Below are 19,329 nucleotides of genomic sequence, written 5' to 3'. Positions count from 1 at the left end.
GCAGACAAATTTTAAAACAATTTTCTTCATCGACGTCGGGTCGATGTAAAAAGCTCAAACATAAAATTAGAGGCACAAAAGTCTTTTGCTGTTGAGCATGTCTTATATTATGTTATTGTAAAACAAAAGCTACGATGAAATGAATCTGGTCATTGTTCTAACTACATGCCTCTAAACAAATAAAGATAAAATACTAGTAGCGTCATCTATCTAAATATATATTATTCAAAGGTGACTGACTGACTGACTGACTGACATAGTGATCTATCAACGCACAGGCTGGATCGGGCTGACGCATGCAGATAAATGTTATGATGTAGGCATCCGCTACGAAAGGATTTTGATCAATTCTACCCCCAAGGGGATAAAATAGGGGATGAATGTTTATATGAAACTTTGTCAATTTTAAACCGATCGGGCTGAGACTATGCATGCATAAAGCTACTATGACGTAGGCATCCCCTAAAAAAAGATTTTGATAAATTCCATTAATAATACTACTTTTTAACGCGACCGAAACCGCGGGCAAAATTTAGTCTAAGTATAAACGTATGAGTTTTTTAGATGAACTATTGTCAAGCTAAAATGCTTCCCAGTTACTTCAATTGCTTTTCTTAACTTTATTACCAAACGCATTATTATTGTAATGCTAATAAATTAGTTATCTTTTTATTTTCAGCAATTAAAGTAAAATAGTTACCTATTATCCCACTAAAAACATTCTGTAAAAAACTAGCCAAGTCTCGATGCTTGTTTCTCTCTAAAAAGTAATAAAATCTAGACAAAGTTGTGCCACATATAAGGTTCCTTTCTGCAATTTCTTTATTATCATAGTTCATGTTATATGACTGGCTATTGGATTTTTTTATATATAACGTTGCCTTATGATTTTCTCTTGTGTCGTGGGTGCGTATACAAAAATTCAAGTTCACATACACATGACACAGAGACCCGAAACAACAATTTGTAGATCACACAAAGAATTGATCCGTGCGGGACTCGAACCCGCCACACTTTGCAGCACCAACCGTACAGTCATTCTTTATGCGTTAGTCAGGCCTTCGATTTTCGACACCAAATGAAGCGGCCTACCAAGTTAAATATTATGTAAAGGCGGTATGTCGATATCTCTAATAGTTTGGTTGGGCTCTTGTGTTTTCTAATCAGGGTCCACTAGGTACTCCAAATCTTCGACTATGCTAGTTATCGGTGTGACCATTAAGACTCTGTACCAAATTTTAACTCTCTGAGTTTATAGGAAATACTAGTTCAATTTTGATTTTAGGTATGTGATTATAGCTTAATGAAAGACGGTAATTGCGTTCTGGTCTTATCCAGAAGTTCTCAAAATTAAATAAGGGCCAGAAAATGCGGAGAAATAGTTTCAGTAAAGTATGGTACGGCATTGTTTGCTTCGTGCACTCGACTTGGCGGGTGCACTGTCGTGCCTCCAGATTTAAGGAATGACGTCAAATAAAAAAGTGATGTAAAAACAAACAAAATAATTTAATTTATTTCACTTCACACGCTAACACAATCACACAATACTTACATTTTTAAATATTAAGACTATTCTTATTATCACACAATTGCATTGCTTTTCTCTCAATTAATTTACAAACTTATAACCTTGACTAACAAAAAACCTTCATTGTGTAAAAAAATACCTTATTGTGTTTATCTCAAGAACTATAATCGGTTCATCAATGCACTTCACTTCAGTCAACAAACCCATTTCCATATTTAATTTTAATCCATCAGTAACACTAATCATTATCTGTAATATACAAATGTCAACCTTAATTATAAGTACTTAGGGCTTATTTTACAATTTCCACTGTGGTTTTAGTAACATCTTAGTGAGAGAGATGGAGCTATAAAACCAGCGACCTCTCTTTCTCACATCTGAAAGTTTAGTATACACTTAAACTTAGTGTATGTACAAAAAATTGTAAGTTCTTATCTTTTAATGTTCAAGGGCTCGGGTTCAATGCTTTTTTCTGTTCCTTTATTTTCGCATCTGAAGGTAGAAGTAGACCTACTAGTCCTCCACCTGAAACAGGAATTAATAGGAATTTAAGGAACAGCCATCTTTTCATCAGCATTTTGTTGATAGTTAAACAAAAGACTTTTTCAATCTAAGTTCAATCTTTAGGGCTTGTTTTGAGGGGCGAAAATCGTCCAATGTCTTCTCCTGCCTAGAGTAAGGCGAGAGAGAGTGTCAGACTTACTGACTAAAAACCACCCCATTCCTGTCTAAACATCAAAACCCGTTCAGTAGTTTCAGCGTGATTGACGGACAAACATCCAAACAAACAAAATTTACATTTATAATATTAGTGTGATTAGACTAGGTAAGACAAATCACCCACCAGCAGCTACAGCTCCGAAGATATAGAAAGCAGCTTCACAGTCCGTGTCAAGCAGTTTCTTCAAGACATTGATACCGACTACAGCACTGCCTCGACCCACCATCAGTGTGAGACATACTGCCATGGCTCTGTAAAGAAAAAGAAATAAAAATCATTACTTTACCCCTGCTCTTCCTGTGGGCAATTTATGACTTATAGACTACACATTATGACAGAGACCCGGCAGCAGCGTTCTCTGAGAAACCTTTTGGATTCTACCTTTGGGACCTTAAAGATTCAGGTTTATCAAAGAGTGCTACAACCGGGGGTCAATGACTGTGTACATATTTATACTCAGAAAGTGGCACATTAAAATGTGAACAATTGGTAACGTGCTTATAGTTGGGACTACATTTTAGAAGATAGAGAGGGTCGTGGTTTGTAACGTCCCGCGCTCCCAGTAAAGTGACACGCATTATGTTAAAACGAAATCCAGTTATGACATCACCTCTTTGTATTTGTAACACACTGCTCACAAAACAGAAATGTATCGTGGAAAAATCATATTCAACTAAGAGACAATTAAACATTCATTGTTGATGAAGCGAAAGAAGTGTGTAAGAACCGTGGCAATTGGCGTTCCATTGTCTCTGCCTACCCCCATGGGAGACAGGCGTGAGGTTATGTATGTATGTATGTAAACATTCTTCTAACTCACCTGACATAAGTAGGGAAGACGTCCACGCAGAAGGAAGACAGAAGACCAAAAGTGAAGACTGCAGACAAAAAGACCATGAACAGTATGGCACTAAGGACCCAGAAGGGGCTGAAGTTGATGACTAACGCTGCTACTCCTGCTATGACCTGGAAACAAATTAAACTGTTAGCCAGTTTAAACATAATCTAGATGATATTTTTAGTTTAACATCTAAACGTGAGTATAGACTACAACATTTTCTGGAGCATTTCTGTGTAGCATTTTAGTTCGTAAAAGGATGATACACTAGAACATCATAGAGCGGCTCATTGTTCTGTCAGAAGTAAATGTCGTAGTCTATTGTCACCTTAAGTCTTTGACTGCCAATAGAAAACTGTTGAAGGCAAATCCTCCGCTAACGTCGGGCACCGGTGACCACCACGGCGTTCAATGTGTTAATATTGGTCTCACGGTAGTCTTGACATATTTTTAAAGAAATTTCGACTTTAGGGTCTAATTAAAAGGCTTTGACTTAATATTCACCTGCATACAAACGAAGAGGGTCTTCCTGCCGATGCAGTTGATGATGGCGCTGGTGAAGATGTTGCAGACTCCAAGCACCATCACTATACCGAACACCAAGGTCATTGCTTGGCTGTTCATGGAACAGTCACCAGTCTGAAGAAAGAAACAAAATCGGTTTTGGTTGATGTAGGATGATAAGTATGATAATCTTCTAACCTTTTCTTAGGTTAATGTCAAATACAAATGAGTTTTACTTTTTTTAAGGGGGGGAAATCATCCAAAAGCTTCTCTCGCCTTGGGCGAGGCGAGAGGGAGAGTCACATTCTTAGTGACTAAAAACCACCCCGTTCTTACATCTGGTTTTTGAGCCGGAGCCCCGGTAAGCCCGCTAGGTAGTCCGCAGTTCCGGAAATGAGTATTGCTAAGGTAAAGTTCCACCACGGAAGTATGTTTTAGGTGATACTTTATCAATTTGTCATCTAAAATAATATGGTACTTATCTTAATTTAGAATAGTATATGATTTATTTTTTATACGAATGTACCTCTTGAACTGATGTAGAGTTTGCAGAGAGCCTGATCATCTCACAGATGGTTAGATGTCTCTCCCCAGCCACCACTGACGTCATGAATGCGTTCACTATGAAAGGCAGCCACACGAAGAAAGCGTTCATTCTGGAAATAAATATTGAAATCATCATCAGTCAACACAAACACACATAAATCATCAAATAGAAAAAAATAGCAGTAGGTTTTCCGAATAACCAAGAATGGAAAAAAAACTTGGGTTTCCGAGTTATATGTACTTTCTAAGATTATTTAGATACCACTGACAAATGGTGAAGGAAAACATCGTGAGAAAACCTGAGCTTATAATTTCTAATTATAAATTTGAAACCGCCAAAACAAATTGAGCAAACGTGGTGATTAATGCTCAAACCTTCTCCATGCGAGAAGAGGACTTTGGTTAGAAGTGACCACTATAGGCTGGTAATCTTGTTAAATGGAAAAAAAATGTTTGCTTTCAAACAAAAGAGAGTATATGTATAGTACCCTAACCAAATAAGGCCTATGCCCCAATAAAGCCTATTTTGAAAATTTCCCTCTTCCCGATGTCAAATGGTCGCCAAAGTTTGTAGAAGTGTGCATGCACATTACTTAACTAATTTGAGCACAGCAAGCAACCCGTGCCGCGATTATGTTGGAACCTACAGTCGAAAACAATCACGACGTGGAGCGCACTTTAGTTTTTATAAAATTCGAGTAGCGTAAACTGTTAGTATTTTTATATTTATCAGTATACGACGTGCCGTGTTTTGTCTATATGACAATTATACATTTAGCCATCTCCTCACATTAGTGAAATAGCTATAATATCGGTGTATTTCATATAATCGTTGTTTTGTTTACCTATGTGCCATGCCCTAATAAAGCCTACAAAAAAAACGTGTAGGCCTTATGGCATAGTTGTTTTTCAGTAATTTCATAGAAAACGGATCACCGGCTTCTGTCAAAAAGAAAGCCAATGGATTTTGCAAAAGATGGAAAACGCTGTTAAAATGGTAGAAAGGGGTAAACGGGGTGAATAGATACAGAAAAGGGGTGAATGGATATCGGGAAATTCTTCATAGTATCTATTCAAACCTTGAATTCTGTTCATCCTGTTTTACCTGGTATGCTGTTGCAGCCAGATATAACTTCCCAAGAAGTACGCACCATCTAAAGAGTGGTTCGACTACTCAAAAGCTAGGTCGGTCGCTAAATTGGCTACAGAACAAGAAGTTGTTCTCATTCGTTTGACTGATGCTGGGGTGCCGATGACTTCAAAGATGTTACATGGGTATTGCATGATGAGAAACTCGTCAAGTCTGATGTTTAATGACCAAAATTAATTAATAAGGTCTCATTATATTTATTATAAGCATTGACAAAGTTTTATTATAATTAAGAAGTTGAATACTTACTAGTTTTTATTGAGGCCTTATTAAGACATAGGGTTCCCAATAAGGCCAAAGTGACACTTTAGTTATTTGTGTTTACAAAATTGTAATTTTTGTTTCTAAAGCCATTTTGATTCCATTATTACAAAGTTTAATAAATAAATATAAGATTTTGAAATTATCAGCCCATTGTCATTTTAAACCTACGAGCTAGGCGGTAATAAAAATAAGAGATTACATCAAAATCGGTCAATACATTCAGAAGCACCAATGCACACATACAACACACATACAAACACAGACACGTCTCATAACATCACTATAACATCACTGCTTAATTATTGGTAGAAAACACTTACGTGATATAAGAAATGACGAATAAGAAAGATAGAAGTAAGGTGTTCTTCAGTAGTGGTGGTTTCACCATGGGAATGGTCTGTGCAGCCACTGAACCCCAGAATCCTTTGGTAAACGATGATACCTGTCCCTCTTCTAATTCTAAAGCAGATACCTAGAAAGGAACAAAGATATTAATAAGTACTGTCTATAGATACACATTTCGTTGATAAAATTAGGTATAGCGAGGGAATTATTTTATGCATTGTATCAATATTCATGTTGGTTGGTTCGGGATGTTTTTACTAAAACCAAAAATGTTGAATATTTTGTTGGCTGGCTACTTTAGGACAGGAGAACTCAGGAGTTCAAAAAAAATACATGTCTGTTTGTAAAACATCGGTAGTCTTAGGAAAATTATCAATCACTTTTTTTCCTTTTTAAAAGGAAAATACAGGCGTGGCATTAATTTCTTATAAGAATTATTTAAAAAAGGTAATTAATTTTACAAGGGGTTTGTGAATAAATAATGTGTTATGTCTTCGTATATAATTATAATAGTCAGAAAAGATGGATGAGTTCAGGGTAAACTCCAAGGCTTTTTAATATAATTATTTTCCAATACGTAGTAAATATAATAATATATCTTCAATTGAAAGATTGAAAAAACTATAAGTAATATAATACTAAGCTAACCCGGCTGCCTTACTAACTTCGTACTGCCTTAAAAAATATTTTTCTCACCTTTAAAACCATCCCTGGACTTTTATAAATAATTTTAGACCAAAATCAGTGAAATTGGTCAAGTTCTTTTCGATTTTTAGCGAGACTAACGAACAGCAATTGATTTTTATTATATAAAAATTTTCCTGCTTTCCTTTTAAATTTTTCCTGAATTTTCTAAAATCCTTACAGAGCCCGAGACCTTTCCGAAGCCGTGGAAATCGATCCGAGCGTTTTGGAGTTAGTGTGAGACAGGAAAACCCGACATATTTTTATATTATAGAAGATAGATAACTATCTACTTACTGTATAAGTATCGGCACTCTTCCCAGTATTTATAACATACATCCGCTTGAGGACCTCCAGGGCATCTTCCTCTCTCCCAACACTGACCAGGTATTTAGGACTCTCATTGGCAAAGTAGCAGCCAATACCACTCAGGGCACAAGGCACAGCAAAGATGAGGTTCAGCAGCCTCCAAGAGTTGAAGTAGATGTCCAGTACAGGAATGTAGAAAGAGAAGGTCAGTGGAAGAACTGGTATCGCAATCACTGAAAGAATACAATATTTTTCAACTGCCTTGTTTATCTTTGGGTACCTACTACTTTTTTAAGTGTGGGAGAGCCATGCTGCGGCACGAATGGACCGGCTCGATCGGAGTGATACCACGGCCTCACCAAAAACCGACGTGAAACAACGCTTGCTTTGTGTTTCGTTGTGTGAGTGAGGTTACCGGAGGCCCAATTCCCCCCTTCCCAATCCCCGATTCCCCAACAACCCTTAAATTCCTAACCCCCAAAAGGCCGGTTTACTATCAGGTGATACGTCTGCTAGTATAAAAAAAAATACTAAGTTGTTTGATTTTATTATGCGAGAGACGAAATCACACCCAAGATTAACCTTGTAGATGAACTATTTTTTCAAACGCAGCTGAGTGTAAACAAGGCAAAAATAATAAAATAAGACTTAAAATGAAAATTGAACAAAGACTACTGGCAGATACCTGTTTTAACGAAAAGTTTTCTATTTTTATCTAACTGCCTCGTTAGTCGAGTTGTCGCAAATGCGACGACGAACGGGCAAGGTTTCGGATTCGATTCCCAGGTCGGGCAAAGAATTATTGGACATTTTCGGTTTTCCGAAAATATCTTAGTCATCGCAATAGGCTTAGGTACATGAGACTTGTAACTTTCTGCTTGTTTATCTATGAGGTAATAGTAGCATACCTGCCATAATTCCGATAGATATGAGGTAAGCACTAGTGGTGAGCAACACTAGGCCGCTCCGTTTCTCCGAGGGCGTACACTCGCTCAGTAAAGTCATTGATAACGCCATAGACCCTGATACTCTGTAAGCAAATATAGAAGTTAGTAAGGTTCAGACATGAAATTCGAATTTTACTTATTCAGATATGTTTTGAACAAACTGTCTTAATGCGATGATAAGTCAAATTTAAAGCATTGTTGTTCTTTATTTGCGAAGTAGTTAAGTTAAGAATCAGACCCGATTCTTAGGAGGAACCAGTAAAAAGAATTTGCTACGAATTTGGCGGCTACCTACCAAAAAACAACAAAACAGCTAGATCTGATTCTAATCTATGTAAAGTTCAACTTATGATTCCAAATAAGAAGATAGGATATCAGATACTAACGAGCTAGAAGAGAGCAGTTTGAGTAGACTCAGCACAATCCAGTTGGGTGACAGCGTGGCTGCTGTGCCAGCGAGGTATGTCATGGTCATGGAGATGATGAGGATCTTCCGCCGGCCCCTGGTGTCGGCCAGGTAGCCCCAAATGTGGGATGTGGTTATGATACCTGGAACAAACGATCTTCAAAAAATGGCGATACTGAAGACTGCATAGTTAAAATAGTGGGTGAAGTGGTTGTTTAATATAAAAAAACTCGTCTTTGTACTGTTTAATTCTGTGAATAGTTATAAAGAGGACTAAGGGGAAGGCTTTTGTTTAACATTAGACGTTTTCCGGCTGATGATGATAGAGATGATGTCAGGATGACTGACAAGATTTTTATGTTTTTTTTATCTGTCTAAATACTCCAGTCAAATCCAGAAGTCCTCTTCTAATTATAAAATGGCAAGGCAGCGTTTTAGGACGTAAATGTTATGAGCATTGTTCATATGCTACTGGGATGTGGGTGTTACCACACCAATCGAGCGATGATCGATCGATACCATTGATCGATGGTAGAATGGATTAGTCGACATCGATCGATAGTTTCTACCACACCAATATCGATAGCTGATAGATATCGATGGTGGGATGGATTCATCGATGTTGATCGATAGATTCCAACCGGATTATAATAAATCTACCGAACGCTTCCATCGACGGGCATTCGATCGATTGGTAAGTCGACCGGTATTCGTCGATCAATTAAAGGTACCACACCAATCGATCAATGTCGACCGATAACAATCGATGGCATTGATGAACTATCGAAGAACGAAAACGACGAAAGAACAAGTTCTAAAACAAAACTAACCAATCAGCGGCACGCTGGCCATCAGCCCCTGCTGTGTGCTGGTGGTGTGCAGCTCGCAGACGCTGGCCGGCACTATGTAGGACACGGAGAAGATCTCGTAGGTCATGCCCACGATGATACTGGCACAGAGGATGAACAGGCACGCGTTGTACCGACTGTAGCCTGGAGACAAAGAAATATGGCCCATGAAATTGTATGTATGCAGATAACTCCTAAACTACCAAATAAATAAACCAAGGTTGATCATTCTTATTATGTTGTTAATTTATTTTTATAACGTCACGCCTTTTAATCCCCGAAGGGGTAGGCTAGGGTAGGTGCACATTATGCCAATGCATACCCACATTTCACACTTTATGCTGTAAGTCCCATGTAATAGGAGGTGAGCCTATTGCCATTTACCAGGCCCATTTCCAGAGTCCGTGCTACCACTGAGAAATTATCGAAAAACCAAAAACCGAAAACCAGTAATACTTCGCCCGACCCGGGAATCGAACCCGAGACCCCTTGCCCGGCAGTCGCACTTGCAACCACTCGACCGACAACGCAGTCAAATTATAAGTATATTGTTAAAATATTAAGCTAAACCATAAGTACGTAAATATAAGTTCTTGAATGTATCTACGTTTATTTTTATTTTTTTACAACAAATATTAATTGTTTACAAAATAAAACTTGTTTTGCGTGGGAAAACAACTAAATTTCAGTATTGTAATATCTCGGATTGAATTTGCAGGTCGGCAAAGTATGATTAGATAAATTCTTGTGAGTGATATGATTTTACGTGCATCCCCATATTACAAAAAAAATATGTTACAATAAAAATAATATGCATTGTGAACCTTAACCTATCTTTTTTGCCTTTTTTATGAAACACGCGTAACCGATGGTAAGCAATCGCCGCCACCCATGGACACTTGAAACACCAGAGGCGTTACAAGTGCGTTGCCGGCTTTTTGAGGGTTAGGAATTAAAGGGTTGTTGTTCGGGAATCGGGGATTGGGAAGATTGGAAAGGGGGGAATTGGGTCTCCGGTAACCTCACTCACACAACGAAACACAACGCAAGCGTTGTTTCACGTCGGTTTTCTGTGAGGCCGTAGTATCACTCCGGTCGAGCCAGCCCATTCGTGCCGAAGCATGGCTCTCCCACAGCCTTTTAGAAAATATATATTACCTATTATGAAAATTATCTAATTTCTAACAGCACAGTAACTGAATAAATACTTTTTAAATACTCCACGTGCGAACATCTTTCCTACATGACAAGCAGACGTGCTACGTATGACACAAGACACATAACTAAGCCTTCTCAAGGAGCTATATAATATGTAACAAGTTATATGATATGTGTACATATTATCACATATTTACATTGATACATAAGACCCTGCCAAGCGTTTGTGTACACTAAACTAATGTACAGTAAAGTCGCAATTCGCGTTTGTTTGTTCAAATATTTTAATGAGATGTTAAGAAGTCCTCTTTTTATAGTATTTTTTTAATTTGTAGATGGAGGTTGATAAAGGTATAATTAGTTATTAATTCTTTACTTTTTATGGAATGAGCCGATAAACGATCAGACGGATCACCTGATGGTAAGCAATCGCCGCCGCCCATGGACACTTGAAACACCAGAGGCGTTACAAGTGCGTTGCCGACCTTTTGGGGATTAGGAATTTAATGGTTGTTGGGGAATCGGGGATTGGGAAGATTGAGAAGGGGGGTATTTAGGCCGTCAGTAACCTCATTCACACAACGAAATACAACGAAAGCGTTGTTTCACGTCGGCTTTCTAAGAAGCCGTGGTATCACTCCAATTGGGCCGTTTCATTCGTACCGAAGCATGGCTCTCCCACAGTTTCCCCACACACCCAGACCCGAAACCACAATTTGTGGATCACACAAAGAGTTACTTCGTGCGGGAATCGCTACTACACGTTATGTGGCAGCCGGTCGCCGAACCACTGCACCAACCGTGCAGTAACTCTTATTAGACGCACTCTTGTTTTTAAGTAAAATTATTTCAATTATAAACTGTGAAACCTTACAATCTCTGCAAAGGCATTATTTACGGGATTATTTTAATTGCACAGTTTAATTACCGTGAAATTTCAACTAATATATTTTTTAATGCTTATCAAGTTTGTTTTTGAAATATTGCAAACACGTAAGTAGTTGAGAATATCGAAGTTTTTATATTATTTAAAGTCGTAAATAGCAATGTAAATCTGTATTTTTATAATAATTATCGTGAGACAAATTAAAGTAACTTTTTAATGCAAAATTTAGTTATATTGCATAAACAATTTACCCAGTGTTGAAAATACCGAGGCTATTTTATATTATACTCTTTAAAAAAAAACCTTGCCCCACATTAGGATTTTCTCCTGTGTCGTGGGTGCGTTTACAAACATACAAGCTCACATGCACATGACACCCAGACCCGCAAACAACAATTTGTGGATCACACAAAGAGTTGTTCCGAGCGGGATTTAAACCCGCTACCCGTTGCGCGGCAGCCAGTTGCCCAGCCACCGCACCAACTGTGCAGTCAAAATACTTATACTTACTCATAAAAAGCAACGTAAATCTATATTTTTATAATAACTATCTTGGGACAAACTAAATTAACCAAAAATAACGGTTTACTCACGTAAGTATACCTCAGTTAACTACTCGATAATGTTTATTTACATAAACATACAAACAAAGACGCACGTAAATAAAACACGTGCTCAGAAACTTTATACTCGTAGATCATCTTAGCCAAATATTATACAGTTACAACTATATTACATACATACAGGGCATACTGATAACCTTAATTTTTTATGTATATTATTAGAAAGATAGTCTTTACTCGTATATATGTACAATTTGTGAATGAACTTTGTAATGTGTAACAACCAGTGTTAGTTACTCCTGTGATGTAAATCCTACGATAAATAGTGATTAACAAAATCTTTAGAGCGAGAACGTCAATAATATTTTGATTGTCATTGCTTTATAAAGAGAAATATTTTAAAACTAGTTTCTTCCAATGCTTTGCCCTCATTCCCGTAGGATAAAATAAGTATCCTATCACCCAAATCAACTCATGGCTAAAATTCCAAATTTCATCAAAGTCTATTTAGTAGTTTCAGCGTGATTGACAGACAATAATTAAAACAAACAAATGTTCACATTTATAATATTCATACTACTCATATCATAATCAAATAATACAAGAAATATAATAATATTTTTATAATAACTATCGTGGGACATACTAAACTAACTAAAAATCATGGTCTTATTTACACAAAAAAATATAATTATATTTGTTATAATAACGTAAATTTATACTACTATTTTTAGTTAAATATAATAAAATTATAACATACTTCTCGTATCTTTTATACATTAATGGATACCAATAACTACCTACCAACTAACCAAAAGAAAAGATTTCATGACACAATCTTAAATCTCAAACACTAAAAAACATACAAAAATTACCTGTCATATTCAAAGCATCTTCAAAAGGCACTCTCAGCCCTTTAGCCGCCATTTTAACACAATTATTCACTCACACTGAACAAAATTGTTTTACATATAACATATATATATTAATATAACATATAATATACTAACGTTATAAACTTTATGACATAACTTCACTGGAGGCAACGACTAACTGCGTCTGTTTAAATGTGTCGGCTGTAATTTATAATAAAACAAAAGATGAAGACACGCAGCTTTTTCAATTAATATTGGGTTCTGTATAGTAACTTATTTGTCATTATTTTCTCTAGTGATTTGCTACTGCGATAGTCAGCTGCGGCAGCAAATATAAGAGCTTCTGCGTTCGTCACAGTTGCTCGTTTGATGTAACGTTTGGTTACTCATGATTATGGGCTCATCGCGTGGCTTGAAACTAGTCGAGTCATCTTGTCAAATAGTTACGTGACTAACTTGTAAAGTTTAGTTAATTTAATAAGGCTCACGACAGTAGTACTTATGCCAATAAAAAAATATTCGTTCTTTAGTAATATACTACATAAAACTATTATTATAAATATGTTTTTAACAATAAAATTCACAAAACCTTGTAAATTATAATAATCAACCGTATCTTAGCATGTAAGTGTAGATATTCTTTGTTGGTAGTTTAATTAAACAAAATAAAATGTAATAAATATATGTAAAACCGCGATAAAAAATCTTGATAGAATCATCTCACGGAACCCCAACACTTGAGAATCTGTTATCACAAGATATTGAGTGTAATGTGTCTACAAAATGAGATGTAATCCTTCGTTTTCCTAGTCATCTCATGTTGATATTGGAGATAAGAGACTAACACACGCTTATCGATACGACATCTACTCTCAATCAGGCTATTAAACATTGCCTTCCTGATTCTTCTGAATGTGGTGAAAATAAAAATTTGATTAAAAGAGCCATGATCGTCCGGATCGGACTGCCTCGTTGGTCGAGTGGTCGCAAGTGCGACTGCCGAACAAGGGGTCTCGGGTTCGATTCCCGAATCGGGTACAGTATTACTGGGGTGATTTTTTATTTATTTTACACTTTATGTACATTATACAGTTGCTGTTTTTCGAAAATTTTTCAATAGTAGCACGGAGTCTGGAATTGTGTCCAGTATATGCCAATAGACTCACCCCCTATTACATGGGACTTATAACACAAATGGTGAAAATTGGTTGTACTTACATTGTATAGTGGCATCACGTGTCGTGATGAGCACCTCTGCCTACCCCTTCGGGGATAAAAGGCGTGACATTGCCATGATCGTCCCATTTCAGGGCAAATGCCTCCCAACCCTCCTTCCACCTCCTCTAGTGTTTAGTAGCGTGCGTTTACCTTTTTACAGCCATTCCTTGTTATAGATGTTGAGTCCGTCCCACTATCTCCTGTTCGGCATGCCGCGACGTCAGTGGATGTTGAACAGGTTCCGTTGATAATTATCATCATATAATACAAACAAAAAAAAATCTTTTAAGAGGGAATCGTGTAACTGCCTAAAAACCACTTCGTTTCTAGTCGCGCTTTTCAAGCCGGAGCCCCGATAACCCGGTAAGGTACAAAAAGGACAAAGTTCCTCTTGCAAAAAAAAACTTTAAGACTTTTAAAGTGTTATTTTTTTTGTATTATTTAGATCACTGTGCTGTTCCTTAATAAAAATCGTACTTTGCCTCGAATTGAGAATTGAAGCCGAAACTCAACAACAGCTCAACATGCCTATTTCGATTTTCTAAGCAGTCTGAAACGAAAACGTTGTCTGAAATATATAACCAGTACCCTGAGTTTACGTTTAACGAGATCGAAATGAGAACGCGTTCGGCGCTCTGATTGGTTGGTTCATTATTTCATACGAGCCAGCCAATCACAGCGCTGAACGCGCTCTTGTTTCGAATTAGCGTGTGCAAAAGCTAGTCTCTTTTTGTACGAGAAACATGATTGTATAATACAATATTCAACAAAGTTATCATTATCATCATGACTCACATTTTCTACATTAAATATATTATGTAGCGACAGAAATACTTTAATATCTTGTTGTTGAGAGACGTTTATGGCTTTTATCTTAATCTCAAAGTCAAAATTATTTATTACAAATAGACCAGCAAGGCACTTTTAAACGTCAATGCAAATGGGTTTAGGTTGAGTATTGGATTTTCATCTAATTTTAACACGTTCAATGCCGCCGACACGCCAAGCGTGTTCTTGCGAATTTCTATAACTACGCTTCGAACACGCCAGGCGTGTCGTGTTAAATAACAAAGCAGTTAGAAGACTTAATAAAAGTTCCCTGTATCCTATGGACTTGGAGCTACGGGCAACCTCAGGGGTTACAGCAGGGCTCCAGATCAAAGCAGGAGTAGGAACGGGCTGTTTTTTAGTCAGTAAGAGTCTGATACACTCTCTCGCTGCAACCAAAGTGGGAAAAGGCAATGGATGGTTTTCTCCCGGCGAATAATAAGAAGCCTATATAATACATGGGAGGAGGCCTATATAATATTCAGCATGTCTGTGTCTGTCATGACTAGATCTGTCATGACTCGATACAATTCCAAATTCTGTGAATTTACTAAGAGTACAATACAAAGTACAAAGTAAATTCTTGGCATACAACATCAAAATCTTAAGCTCTTCCAAAGATAATATTGAAGATGTAGCACAAAAAAATAAACTCAATTCATGTAGATAGACACAATGACCTGGCCAAATATATCATTACCTACTTTGACAATATATAATATTGATCAAGTCATCCGATAGGTATAAAATGCATCTATGTTCAATATCAGATAACGCAATCAATATAAAAAAAAAACTCTTCCTTTACTGACTGACAAATAACACATAATCAAATCTTCTAGTCATACTGCCGCTCTCAAAGATATTCAATGATTACTTAAACTATTCCTAGTTAGAAAACTTTAATTATGCATGTGGCTTGGGGCGTGTCCGTCAATCCGCAGAGGAGAAAATTCTGAATTGATTTTGATTAAATTTTTTTACAGCACATAGCTTGCGTTTGGCCTGGTATATTATGACAAGGGTCAATCTCTGTTACATGAGACATGTAACAACATATTGAATTATATAAAAGAACAGCTAGTTAATCCTGTACTTGTCAATTCGAAGTGAGCTCAATCGCGGTCCGCCATGTCATTGGTTGTGAGAATAATCTCGACCAATGACGGGCGAGAATGGAGCTCCTTATTGGTGAAAGTCTGGAATAGCCTAGCTGATTTCCAGACCTCCACCAATAAGGTAATCTATAAGATAATCTTATCGCAGATAATACGAAATTGACACCAACCTCTTATTTTAATATTATTGAATGTGCTGAGAAAATGTTAATTATTGTTTTCCGTGAACTTTTTATTTCAACGTCGTCATTTAATGCATTATATATTAGAATAAAACGTGACTGTAAACAATCGGTTTGAATAATTGAAAAAGAAAAACTTTGATTTATGATGTCAATCTCGTGTGAATTTATAATAACACGACTCCCTGACTTCTGTCGGGTTATAACTATTTTATGCACTTGCACGGTTCTTGTTACCGGCATTTAGTAGTCAGTAGTAGTCCGATAGGAAATGCCGGCATCATTTACACTAGTTATTTAAGAGATTGACGTGTTAAAGAATTACATTGTAACCTATACAAAAATAAATATCATTTTGTATCTTGTTACCTTTAGTATAGTATATACAGTTTTTTAAAAAGCCTTTAAGAAGAGTAACGATGGAGTTTCTTGCTCCTTCTTCTCCATTCGAAAGTACACTTTGGAACGAGCACCTAGCTTCACTGACAGACAGACTGACGGACAATTTGACGTTTCAAAAGTGCCTAATTTAGGATTAATTGAAATAAATGCTTTGACTTTGATTGTGACTTTGAAACGGGCAAACGGATCACTTGATAGCAAACAATCAGCGCCGCCGCGGTTTGACTTGAGGATGGCTGGGGAATCAAGGATTGGGAAAATTAGGGAAGGGGGTAATTGAGCCTCCGGTAACCTAACTCACACGACGAAACACAAAGCAAGCGTTGTTTCACGTCGATTTTCTGTGAGGCGGTTGTCGGTGGGCGCTGATAGAGCGGATCCATTCCTGCCGAAGCATGGCTCTCCTATTCAAAATATATTATAATATTTCAAAGACTAGCACCGTTCTGTGGTAATTTGAAATACTTAATTCATATTCTTGAAGCGTGGCATCAATTAAAACTAATTATTTATTGATTAAAATGACAATTAGTAAAGATCTAGAATCATTTGGATCGATGTCATTTGTGTTAAACTAATGTTGTTTGTAGTGACTACAGTCGTTCATGTTTTGAAACAGCAGATTTTGTTTTTAAATTCTCTGTATAGCCCGGAGTCATCAATTTGTGGTTGTCGAGGTTATAGCACGACGTAAACTAGGAGCAGTGATAAATGTGTTGTGTGTCTACTGTCATCAAAGGGCTTTGTCCATTAATAAAAACTACGGCAATCTTAGTAAAACTTGACTATCTATATCAATCCTTAAATATAAATAAATGTCCAGGACTTTTTATTGTGATCATCGATCATAACAAACAGACACGTTGTCAACAAAACAATATTTCAAAAGAGTTTTTGCTTCCAGTTTCCTCAAATGCGAACCGCTAAAGAGCTCTAAACAACTCCTTTTTTAGCGGGGAAAATCATCCTGTTAGTTCTCCGGGGCGTATTGGGCGAAGCTGGAGGGAGTGTCAGACTCTTACTGACTAGAAACTACCCTGTTTCTACTCCTGCTTTTCGAGTCGGAGCCCCGGTAAACCCGCTAGGTAGTCCGCAGCTCTAGTCTAAACAACTCCTAGAACGCTATAGCATCAAGCGGAACTCTTTGCTAGAGTTTGTATTCTAAGAAGTCTTTAAATTCTAAATGTTTAGGTTGCTTATTGGCAGGCTTGCTCCATCATCGTTGGCTGCATTACAGCGTATTACCAGATAAGATAGAGGTTAAATGCCAATTCATTTAATTTCTTAATATTTTTTGTAATGTTAAAAGTCGAGTCGGCTCATTCATGCGGAAGCAGAGCTGACAAAAATATCAGACATTAAACAGGGACTGGATGATAGCAGCTTTTCTGAACCTTAACTTTTGAACAGTGGTCTCCAACTCCCCTTCCAGAACAGTGAAATGTCACAGTTCTGGAAAGTTATTAATAATTAAGGCAAAAGGACGACAAAATGTGTGTCTTCCTCCACAGTCGATCTACGAAACAATAAAACTATATCATTGTACACATACAGTCATAAGTGTCGGGCGCAAAATGCGCTCGTAACAAGATTTCAGCAACCATCAGATAAAAGGGACACGTTGAGTACATATTTACTACTTGGCTTATCAGAATACATTATGTATACTCTTATTTACATAGAGGCGTAACTTTTCTATTTGTATTTACTATTTGTACATAATACAATGTTAGTTCCTCCAAGGGGTATAGGGGCATAGGTAGGGTGTTTTTCCGTGGGACGTGGATGCGCCAATCATATTCATTGGTACACATAGCTTAGCACTGGTGGAAACGGATTCAGTTAAGCGTAGTTATTCATATGGAAAGATGCGTGTTATAGATGCATACTATATGTATATAGATGAGTGCTATAGATGTGTGGTATGGATGGCTTCCCTCCTATCGATATATTGCATACTCGAGCTGCGCATCTTCCTCACAAAGCTACATAGTGTAGAGTATCAGTGGAACATACTTTCACAGCTTAGCCATATTAAATTTTCTTAGCATAGCTACATAGCACAATCTCTGGTGGAATAGGACCAGTAGACAAATTCGTCAGTCATGTTATGGATCCCGTATTATAGGACAGTCGTTACCAACTAGTGGGACTACGAGTGAAGTGACGAGTGAAGACAAAATATTATGTTCAGTGGTTTGAAAAACAAAATGCACAAGACAAACATTCTGACAATAATTAAATATGCTGTATCACGCGTGTCAGTTTACTCAAATCGATTTGATAATCATATAGACAGAATTATCGGATCGAATTATTACCTTTCTATGGCAGTTGTCCCACCAACGGCGAGTGAACGACTAACTATCGGCTAATTTCTCGCTCAAGAAACGTACAATAGATATACTTTCCGTGTAAACAAAAGAGATGCATATACAAATAGTTGATCGCTGACTGTTCACACTGCCGGCGAGTGCTCGCTTCACTAGTTTGTCGCTGAGCGACAAGAGCTATGAAAGATAACACTCGCTCGGCGACACTCGCCAAGCGATTAAAACTCACGCCGAGCGAGCAACCAGTGGTCATTTCTCTACAGTGCGTATCGTAGTGCGAGTAATCACCCGCCTCACTCGCACACTCTCTTATAGCCGAGCTACACAAATATCAGAACTACACACTCGCTCGCCACGTCTCGCTTAACTCGTTTCTAGTTCTAGCCCTACTCGTTCGTTCATCGTTGCCGGTGGGACAACTGCCTATCTCTCTAAAATAAATATGGCCGTCACTGTCACTTTTCGAATTTTCAAATTTTAGAACGTTAGGTGTCGTGAAGATTTTTCGTGACGTTCGCCTAGCCTAAGCCCCTTTAGACACTGTACCGCACAATATAGTCCAGTCATTTGGTAGTTTTACCTGGAAAGTTTTCCGGGAGTTTTGAAAATTGGTGAATTTATAGATTTGGGTATGCTCTTTTCGAATTTCAACTTTGCCACCTCGTACAACCGCCGC

General features: G+C 37.4%; 2 protein-coding genes across 2 annotated transcripts in view; both read right to left on the bottom strand.

The window, feature by feature from the left end:
- The window catches only part of LOC118269965 (FAST kinase domain-containing protein 4), a 96,438-nt gene that overhangs the window by 11,859 nt on the left and 65,250 nt on the right, over positions 1-19,329 (bottom strand). The gene's annotated exons all lie outside the window — the stretch shown is intronic.
- On the bottom strand, positions 1,488-12,757 carry LOC118269969 (putative transporter svop-1). Its single transcript, XM_035585372.2, has 11 exons — positions 12,573-12,757; positions 9,073-9,234; positions 8,223-8,385; positions 7,798-7,919; positions 6,878-7,122; positions 5,872-6,023; positions 4,118-4,247; positions 3,592-3,726; positions 3,070-3,215; positions 2,373-2,500; positions 1,488-2,053 (listed from the first exon to the last, which is right to left on the bottom strand). Exons 1-11 carry the CDS (start codon positions 12,622-12,624, stop codon positions 1,974-1,976), a joined length of 1,515 nt encoding a protein of 504 aa, XP_035441265.1. The 5' UTR covers positions 12,625-12,757; the 3' UTR covers positions 1,488-1,973.

The sequence above is a fragment of the Spodoptera frugiperda genome, chromosome 30 (assembly GCF_023101765.2).
Source record: "Spodoptera frugiperda isolate SF20-4 chromosome 30, AGI-APGP_CSIRO_Sfru_2.0, whole genome shotgun sequence".
In the NCBI taxonomy this organism is placed as follows: domain Eukaryota; kingdom Metazoa; phylum Arthropoda; class Insecta; order Lepidoptera; family Noctuidae; genus Spodoptera; species Spodoptera frugiperda.
The sequence above is the reverse complement of the archived record's forward strand: the minus strand, read 5'-3'. Positions and strand labels throughout refer to the sequence as shown.